The following is a 9,756-nucleotide window of genomic DNA, read 5'->3' as shown; positions in this document are numbered from 1 at the left end:
GGAAAACTTCCAGATCTCTTGCTTTCCTTCCCTCTCCCAGGGATGCAGGTGACTCCTTGAACGACTGCACCATCACCTTAGTGGATGAGATCTACAGGATTGAGGAACCAGGCACTGCCTCTCCCATCAGCACTGGGGCACCCAGACGTGAGTCTTGGCTACTTCTCTGTGTCTCCCTCTTCCCTTGTGATCTCCTGCTGATTGTCTGTGTGAGGATTAAGGGTCTAACAGTCCCAAGTCACTTCTTGCAGTTGCACCTCCTTTGACCATTCCAGTGTCTCTCTCTCACTCCCTGGTTTCTGTTTGCTCACAGGACAGAATGGACCTGTGTGTAAAGCCTGTAAGGACAACCCAAACAAGACCTGCAGAGTCTGTGCTTGTCACATCTGTGGAGGGAAACAAGATCCAGAGAAGCAGCTCATGTGTGACGAGTGTGACATGGCTTTCCACATCTACTGCCTCAACCCTCCCCTTAGCTGCATTCCAGACGATGAGGACTGGTAAGTTCTGACAAGGTGTGTGTGGTCTCACAGTTCCCATCCAACTAGAAGCACACAGTGAGCTCTGTGGCTTCAAGCTGCCCTTTGGTGGCAATATTGAGGCTGTACAGGTGGGTTTTGGGGGAATTTTGTTAGGACTTGATAGCTTTTCTTGAGCATAGTTACAGTAGGTTTTAAGCCAGTGACTTGCAAAGTTCATTTGCTGGTTTTGAGGTCGATGCCTGATGTGTGTACCTGCCCAATACCAGGTTGGACAGGGCTTGGAGCACCCTGGGCTAGTGGAAGGTGTCCCAGGGCAAGGGGTGGAACAAGATGAGCTTTAAGGTCTCTTCCAACCCAACCCATTGGGATAGATGTAGGGCAACAGCTCTTTCAGTTCACATAGAGAGAGTGGAATACACTGTTTTATTCCCTCTGCTCTGCTTGAGCAGTTCATACACTGATCTTAAGGTTCAGCTGTTTTTCCTGACACATCTGCAGTGCATTAGTAGGTGGTGCAAGGACAGGGGTTGATAGAGGTCTCTTGCCAAAATGGAGAGTGTTTCCATGCCCTGTCTAGTTTCACATGGGGAAATTGTAACCTGACTCAGTGTGTTTTGAGGAAATTCTCTGCTCACTTCAGGCTTTGCCTCTTTTCACTGCCTTTAGGTATTGCCCCGAGTGTCGAAACGATGCGAGCGAGGTGGTTTTAGCAGGAGAGAAACTAAAGGAAAGTAAAAAGAAACAGAAGATGGCATCTGCCAACTCCTCCTCACGGAGGGACTGGGGCAAGGTGAGTTCCCAGCTGTGTCTGAGACCTGTGTGTGCAGTGCCTTGTCATTCTGGGCTGATTCTCTTGCTCTTTGCTCCAGGGCATGGCGTGTGTTGGCCGCACCAAGGAATGCACCATTGTCCCCTCCAACCACTATGGCCCCATCCCTGGGATTCCTGTTGGCACCATGTGGAAATTCAGAGTGCAGGTAGGAAGCTGAATCCCAACCTGACCCACTGTAGGGGGGAAAAAACCTGGGAATGATCCAGCTCTTACAAGAAACCTGAACCAGTGAATCCTGGAGAGTGTGTGTCCCTGGATTTGTAAGTGCAGGAGGGAAACAATCCTGGCTTTGTCTGCATCAAGTGTTCCATAACTAATGCTGCATTGTCCAGGCCTATCAAGTGCTGCTTGATTTTTCTTTACTGTTCTTTTTGGTAATTCAAAAACCCCAAAGCAAACACATTTGTTTCCAGTAGTTTGACCTGGAGTTCTGTTTGTATCTCCTACTGTTCCCCTGGTAGTAGCTGGATTTTCATGCTGGGGAAGAAAAAGGACTGAGCTATCCAGATCCTGATTTCCAGTACCAGGTGAAGGTTGCTCTTCCAAGTCCTTCAAAACCTTATATAAATATTCTAGTATCTATGTTATTCTTAAATCCCTGGAGCTTTTGGATAAACATCTCCAGGAGAAAGATCCAGATCTCTCCATTCACATCCCAAAACTTATCCACATGTTCAATTTACTGAAATAGTCACTGGCTTCTTTCTTTTTAGAAGCATTTTTCTTTGTCATTGCTCTGCCTGTTTTGGGGGACAGTGGTGAGAGCAGTTTCACCCTGTAACACCTGCAAACCAAGGCTGAGATGGTGCTGTGAATTCAGGCCCAAGAGCAGGGGGTGATGCTGCTGTTTGGAGCCTCTTGGCAGCAATTCCCTTGCAATCCCTTTTCCCAGGTGAGTGAGTCTGGAGTGCACAGACCCCACGTGGCAGGGATACATGGCAGAAGCAACGATGGGGCCTACTCCTTGGTGCTGGCAGGAGGCTATGAAGATGACATAGTAAGTGATTTTTGGATTATTCATGTCCCAGAACTAAACTAACTTGTTCAAAGCAAGACTTAGCCTTAGTTACTTTGCACACTCTACATCAGTCACTTCCCCGTGTTGATGGATCTTCAGAAGAAAACTAGGCAAAGGAGAAACTGCAGTAAAATGTTCCAACCTGAGCAACAGGATCATCTGCATTAGATGTGATGTCACCAGATTTTAACTCCAGAGACCTTAGGTGCCTGTGAGGGTCTGCACTGCACCCAGTCTCGTGGTCTGTGCTGTCAGATCTTCCCTTCCAGCAGATCCTGTGTGAGCCAAGAGCTGCTCAGAGCTCCTTGGCACTGCTCAGGTGTGTGACAGGACAACAGTTGTCACCCTGACTCCCCTTTCCTGGCAGACAACCATAGAGTGGCCCAGTCTGGGAGCTGAAACTCCTGGAGTTCAAGAGGAAAATTAAAGAGGAAGCACCTTCCCTTTTCTTTATTTATTATTTTTTTTCAGACACTCCCCTACTAGAACTCCTTGATTAAAACTCTTGTGCTTCTATCGAGTTGTTTTTGTGACTGTGTCGAATCCATCCGTGTCCATTTCAGGATCATGGGAATTCCTTCACATACACAGGGAGCGGAGGGAGAGACCTTTCTGGGAACAAACGCACGGCAGAACAGTCCTGTGATCAAAAACTCACCAACATGAACAGGTTGGCACCGTTTGTGCTCCATTCTAGCCTTACTGCCTGGCAGCCTGAGAAGCTCTTTGGATCTGAGGAAGTTGGTTAAGTGGGAAAAGTGTCAAAATGGACTGTGATGTAGTTTTTGCAGATCAGCTGCACGATGGAAATGTTTCTTCCAGTGCACTCTGATGGATCAGATTTGTAACTGGTCTAAGTGTCACATGTAATAGTGGCTGAAACTTAAGGAACAGAGGAGTAAATTGGGGTAGGAGTTTTCCTGCTCTGTCCTGAAGGGATTTTGCAGTCATTTCTGGGAGAGAAAATAATTTGTCATTCTGAACTGCTGCTCTTAGAAACAGACCTGGACACAGTGGAGCTGTCCATGCCTTAGGGTCAGGTCATGACTAATCAGGGTATCCAAAATGTGCCTCCCATCAGGAGCTTTAATTGCAGAGCTCTTGCTGTTACCCAAGCTGCATGAAGTGGTTACTGGTTGAGCCAAACTGGTAAATAGCCTGAGTTAACTGGAGTCTCTTGCAGAGCTCTGGCTCTGAACTGCAGTGCTCCCATCAACGACAAACATGGAGCTGAATCCAAGGACTGGAGAGCTGGGAAACCAGTCCGGGTGGTCAGGAATGTCAAAGGAGGCAAACACAGTAAATATGCTCCAGTGGAAGGGAACAGATATGATGGGATATATAAGGTAAGGAGGACTGGGGTTTGCTGGTGGGACTGGGAGAGGATATGTGGTTCTGGCCAAGGGTTTGTAGTGTGTGATGGGTTTGCTCTGACTCCCTCAGGTGGTGAAGTACTGGCCTGAGACTGGGAAGTCTGGATTTCTGGTGTGGCGTTACCTGCTGAGGAGGGATGATGAAGAACCTGCTCCTTGGACCAAAGAGGGAAAGGACAGGATGAAAAAACTTGGCCTAACAATGCAGGTACTCCCTTGGCACATCACTCTGACCTTGATGGATAGCAGGAATTTTTTGCTGAGGATGATCCTCAATCATCAAGACTGAGTGGGACACAAGTCCTTTCAGTCCTGTGGGTTGTTTGTCTTCTTTATACCTCAGGAGGCTTCAAAGGACAAAACTTTTTTTTTTTTTTCCTAGAATTTCTAGAAGTGTTCCACAAGAGCAGGAATCTGTGCTTAAAACAGATGAAACCTGCCCCTGGAGCAGCTGTCCAAGGGATATTCTTGGACCTGAACTGGTCTGTGAGTCTGTACTGGTGTGATAGCTTTGGATGCTCTTTGTTTTGTTTCCCTCTAGTATCCCGAAGGCTATTTGGAAGCTGTTGCCAACAAAGATAAGGAAAAAGAAAATAATGGAGATGATGAGTTTGATACTCCAGGGAAAGGAAAGAGGAAAAGGAAATCAGCAGGTTTGTGGAGTAGGCAAGTGGATATGGAAAGCTTTGTAGGTTTTTGTGTTTTTTTACCTAGTTCCTCTTTTCTGGTGATTTTTTTTTTTTTCATTTTGTTGTTGTTGGTTATTTAAAAACATCACTGTTTTCTTTCAGGTGGGGAGGAAAAACTCATTGCCTCTCCAAAGGGGACTCCAAAAAAAACTAAGGTTGAGCCATACAAACTGACATCCCAGCAGAAATCTCTGATCAAAAGTGATGAAGCCAATGAAAAACTGTGGAATGAAGTATTGGAAGCTCTGAAAGATGGACCGGTAGGTCCATCATCCCTTCAGCCCCAGCAATAAAGGCACAGCTAGAGTTGTGCTGTGCTCAAACCTCTTGGCAGCACTAAAGAACCACCTCAGATCCACAGTGGTTTTACTCCAGTGTAGCCATCCCCAGCCTAACTCTTCAGCACTGGTTTGGAGGTCACGAAGATAATGACAGCAGAACTTGTCTAATGGTTGGGTTTGATCTTAGAGGTCTCCTACAACCTGATGATGATTCTCTTTCAACCTGATGATGATTCTCTGACCAAAGTTGGGGTTTTGGTGTGTCTTTCAGAGGGTAAGAGCAATAATTGGATTGCAATGTTCCCTTTGCAGAAATTCCTGAGCAAAGTGGAAGAGGCTTTCTTGTGTATCTGCTGTCAGGAGGTTGTGTTTCGGCCAGTCACGACCGTCTGCCAACACAACGTGTGCAGGGTGAGTGTCCCTGGGGCTCGGGGGCTGGAGTTAGAGAGGTCTGCAGAGGTTGATTGGTTTGGGATTTTTGCCAGTAATTAGTTCTTTAGCACCAGTCAGGATTATTAGAGGGACTTTGGACAAGTCTGGAGTTGACAGGACAAAGGGAAATGGCTTAAAGCTGAAGAATGGCAGGGCTAGATGGGATGTTGGGAAGGAATTCCTCCCTGGGAGGAGCTGCGGGGCTGGGATGGATTTCCCAGAGCAGCTGTGGCTGCTCCATCCCTGGGAGTGTTCCAGGCCAGGTTGGATGGGTCTTGGAGCAACCTGGGCTGGTGGGAGGTGTCCCTGCCCATGGGACTGGATGAGCTTTAAGGTCATTCACAATTCAAATTCTGTGACAGGTGCAAACTTTGGTTTGATGGAAGTTCTTTGGCATAGCAAAGTCTGTGGTTTGAAGGCTCAGAGGGACCTGCTTGCTCTCTACAGCTCCCGGACAGAGGAGCAGCCAGGTGGGATCAGACTCTGATCCCAGGGAACAAGGGACAGGAAAAGAGGAAACAGCCTCAAGCTGCACCAGGGAGAGGTTTAGGTTGGACTTCAGGAAGAATATCTGCATGGAAAGGGTAGTCAAACCTTGGCACAGCTGCCCAGGTGGAGTCACCATCCCTGGAAGTGTGGATGTGAGTCTGGATCTGGCACTGGAGAATATGGTTTAGTGGTTACAGCAGTAACAGGTTAATGGTTGGACTTGATGATCTTAGGATGATTCTATGATGCTTTTGCAGCTCTCAAACACAAAGCATCTCCAGAGGGAGGGAACAAGCTGCGCATGCTGTGTGAGCTTGGGGAGGAGTGGGCAAAGGTTGGATTTGAGGATCTTGGAGGTCTTTTCCAACCTGAATGATTGGAAGTTCCCTCCTAAGTTAAGTTCCCTTAGCTTAGAAGGAACCTTAACGTCCCTCAGCTTGGAAGGAAACTTTGCTTCTAAGTTCCCCTAACTTTGAAAGAAGAAACTTCCCCCAACTTCTTAACGTCCCTCAGCTTGGAAGGAAACTGCTTCTAAGTTCCCATAACTTCGAAGAAAACTTCCCTTAACTTTGAAGGAAACTTTGAAGGAAACTTCCCCTAACTTTGAAGGAAACTTTGCTTCTAAGTTCCCTTAACTTTTAAGTTCCCCCAACTTTGAAGGAAACTTCCTCTAACTTTGAAGGAAACTTTGCTTCGAAGGAAACTGAAATTTCCTTCTCGCTTTCCTTCTGCAAGTTCCCTCTCCCCTGCCTTGCCTTGCCTTGCCCTTGCCCAACTCTTGCCCACCCCTGTGGGAGCTGAGCCAGCCCAGGAATCTCCTCTTTTAACCACTCCTGGTTGCTTTTGTCCCTCAGGACTGCCTGGACAGGTCGTTCAGGGCCGACGTGTACAGCTGCCCCGCGTGCCGCTACGAGCTGGGCAGGAGTTACAGCATGGAGGTGAATGAGACCCTGCAGAGTGTCCTGTCCCAGCTCTTCCCCGGCTACGGCAGCGGCCGGTGATTCCGCAAAGCACTTCTCTCTCCTCTTCCTGGGTTCAAACTCAATCATGGGCTTAATTTAAAAACATAAAAAAGAGTAGTCTGTGTCCTCCCAACCCCCTAAAAAGGTTTAAAGTCTTCCTTGTTTTTAAAACAATTGTAAACTCCAAGGAATTTCCTTTTTTTTTGTGTGTTTGTGGATTTTTAACTATTGAACTTCGCATTGGGGTTTTTTTTTCATTTTTTGATTTTATTTTTTGCCTCTCTTTCTCTCTCCTCAAACTGCCATTGATCAGCACAGAATGATATTCATGGACTCAAAGTGCTTCTGGTGAGGCTGCTAAGGAAAGTTCTCAGAGTGCTCCTAATTATGGATTTTCATTCCCAAAAATTCTAGTTGGTTACTAGAACAATCTTCCTCGTCAGGGTAGACTTGGGAGTCACCTTTTGTTCCTCCCAGGTGTTTCCTGGCTTTGTACCCTCCAAGGGCTTTTACTGATAGTTTTTTAAGAACTGATTTTTTTATCCCTTTGCTCCAAAGCCATTTCCTACTCCTTTTATCTACCCAACCCTCAGAGCTGCTCGCTTAGAGCCAAGTACTCGGAGCAAAATCAAGTACTACCTCAGCTGGACTTCTCCTAGGGAATGATGTGCTGTTCTCCAGCCTGAAATGCCATTGTGGAATACCCTAAAGCCATTCCTAAGTGCCTTTTTTTGTCCTTTGCTGGAAGATTGGGCTCTGAATCACCAGATAGAGAGATTCGTGGGGGTTTTTTTCCTTTTTTATTTTGTGTTTTTTTGAATCATAAGCACTGAATCGTTGAGACTTGCCAACAGGATTTGATTCCTTGGTGCCATGGAACACTGGAGCTGGGTGTGATTAGTGTGGATTTGCAGAGGATCAGGTTTTTTAGGAAAAAAAATGTTAGGTGTGTTAAGATATGATTTGAATTTTTTTTTGGGGGGGGCTTTGTCTCACTGCATTTCTACCTGGAAATGGAAAATAACCAATTCTGGCTCTTTTTTTTAAATGACCCATTGTGTGTTGGCCATGCCAAGAGAAGCTTCACTCGTGTCTCTTTCCAACAGTTTGCAGGTTAATATTTCAACAGGGATGTTTTAATTACTCTTCACTGCAGACAGACTGGAACAAATGTGCCTATTTTTGGTGGGTTTGACTCTTACCCTTTGGAAAATGATAATGTTAATATGTTAGGGGAGAAAAAATACCCCATAACATTTTATAGATTGTTTTTTTTTTTTGGCTGAATTTGTCAGTTTTTTTGTACAATGTGCAAGTTGAAGTTCTCAAAATAAATATCTTTTCAATTAAATGTTGATTGTTTTGCTTGAATTTGTTTCCTGATCTAGGAAAAAGTAAAGCTTTTGATTTTCCTAAGGGTTCTGCTTTTTCATCATGATTTTTCACTATAGCTATGGAAAATAATTTGATTTTCTTTGCCACCAGTGAATGGCAAATGTTATTTTCAGCTCAAAACCCAAAGATTCCCCAAATCTTTTTGTTGGGGCAATAACTTCTGTTAGATTTCCACAGCTCCAAAATCCAAATAACCATTGGCAATTGGGATTGTTTGTCCATTTAATGAGTAAACTCCAGAATGATGGAAGTGCTGAGTTGTAGGAGGTGTTAGAGGAACTGGTGTGAGTAATAAACTCATCCACTGAGGTTTTCCTAAATGCAGCTGAAGGGAAAAAGGAAACCATGAAGGTGTTAGAAACAAGCTGTGAAAATTAGCAATAAAAGCACAATTTTCCCCTCTTTTAAAGAAGTTGATTTAAAGGTCAGTGGTAACATTCAGCGCTTAAAATTTCAGGTGTTCTGTGTTGTGATGGGAAGAATTTGGGGTGAGGGAGGGAAATTGAAGTGTTTAAATGGAAAGAATTTAGTGCAATGACTTCCTGAGCTTATTGGATTCTAGGAAACAAAGTTGGTTTTCCAGTGTCAGAAAGCAACAGTAACAATGTTGGAAAAAAAGACTAATCAAGGCTGTTCCTTCACCTAGGGAATTCCCAGGAGGACACTCCAGGGGCTGCAAACCTTGATGAGCAGAGCTGAGGGAATGCCCTGATGGATCTCCATCCTGGCAGACTTCCCCACTCCTGGAATTTGCAGCCACTTTGGAGAGTGTAGTGCAGCGATTGCACTGATGGAGATGTTTGGGATTTCTCCAGGACCTGGAGCATCCACAACTCCTTGAGAGGAGGTTGGACTTGAGCTCTGCTCCTAGGGAACAGCGACAGGACAAGAGGGAACAACCTCAAGGATTGGATATTAGGAAAAATTGCTCATGGAAAGGGCAGGGAGGGATTGGAAGGGGGTGAGGCCTCATCCCTGGGGAGCTGTTCCAGTGCCCAAACACCTCTGGGGGAAGAACCTTGTGCTGTTCTCCAACCTAAACCTCTTCCCAGTGCCCAAACACCTCTAGGGGAGGAACCTTCTCCTGATATCCAATCTAATCCTGTTCCATGGGAGAAGAACCTTGTGCTGATATCCAACCTAAACCTGTTCCCAGTGCCCAAACACCTCTAGGGGAGGAACCTTCTCCTGATATCCAATCTAATCCTGTTCCATGGGAGAAGAACCTTGTGCTGATATCCAACCTAAACCTGTTCCCAGTGCCCAAACACCTCTAGGGGAGGAACCTTCTCCTGATATCCAATCTAATCCTGTTCCATGGGAGAAGAACCTTGTGCTGATATCCAACCTAACCCTGTCCCCGTGTTCAAACACCTCTGGGGGAGGAACCTTCTCCTGAGAGCCAATTTAATCCTGTTCCATGGGAGAAGAACCTTGTCCTGATATCCAACCTAACCCTGTCCCAGTACCCAAACACCTCTAGGGGAAGAACCTCCTGATCTCCATCCCAACCCTCTGACACAGCTCCAGCTGTTCCCTCCCTCCTGTCCCAGAGCTCAGAGCTGCAGACCCCAAGCAATGTCCCCTCAGCCTCCTCAGCTGACCCATCCAAGCGCCCTCAGCTCCTCCCATCCCTTCCCTCACTGATGGGGAACTCCACGAATCCCTTTCCAAGGGTTTCCTCAGGGGTTTCCTCAGGACTTTCCCCTTGCACCACGCGGCCGCGCTGGGCCCCTCGATGCCCCGTGAGGCCTTTCCCGTCCTGACTGGGCGCTCAGGGCCGGCTGAGGCCGCAGCTCGGCG

At 46.5% G+C, this 9,756-nt stretch overlaps 1 protein-coding gene across 1 annotated transcript in view; it reads left to right on the top strand.

The window, feature by feature from the left end:
• UHRF1 (ubiquitin-like with PHD and ring finger domains 1) overlaps positions 1-6,597 on the top strand; it is a 9,087-nt gene extending 2,490 nt beyond the window's left edge. The window contains exons 4-15 of the mRNA XM_009069607.1: positions 41-147; positions 314-500; positions 1,149-1,272; positions 1,352-1,459; positions 2,207-2,311; positions 2,896-3,002; positions 3,516-3,678; positions 3,776-3,913; positions 4,247-4,358; positions 4,497-4,654; positions 4,988-5,086; positions 6,451-6,597. Of these exons, the coding sequence (XP_009067855.1) occupies positions 41-147; positions 314-500; positions 1,149-1,272; positions 1,352-1,459; positions 2,207-2,311; positions 2,896-3,002; positions 3,516-3,678; positions 3,776-3,913; positions 4,247-4,358; positions 4,497-4,654; positions 4,988-5,086; positions 6,451-6,597 (1,555 nt within the window). The remainder of the gene's footprint in view (positions 1-40; positions 148-313; positions 501-1,148; positions 1,273-1,351; positions 1,460-2,206; positions 2,312-2,895; positions 3,003-3,515; positions 3,679-3,775; positions 3,914-4,246; positions 4,359-4,496; positions 4,655-4,987; positions 5,087-6,450) is intronic.
• Positions 6,598-9,756: the final 3,159 nt, after the last annotated feature.

This window comes from Acanthisitta chloris, unplaced genomic scaffold, assembly GCF_000695815.1.
Source record: "Acanthisitta chloris isolate BGI_N310 unplaced genomic scaffold, ASM69581v1 scaffold12202, whole genome shotgun sequence".
In the NCBI taxonomy this organism is placed as follows: Eukaryota; Metazoa; Chordata; class Aves; order Passeriformes; family Acanthisittidae; genus Acanthisitta; species Acanthisitta chloris.
Note: the sequence above shows the minus strand (reverse complement) of the source record. Positions and strands in the feature narration are given on the sequence as shown.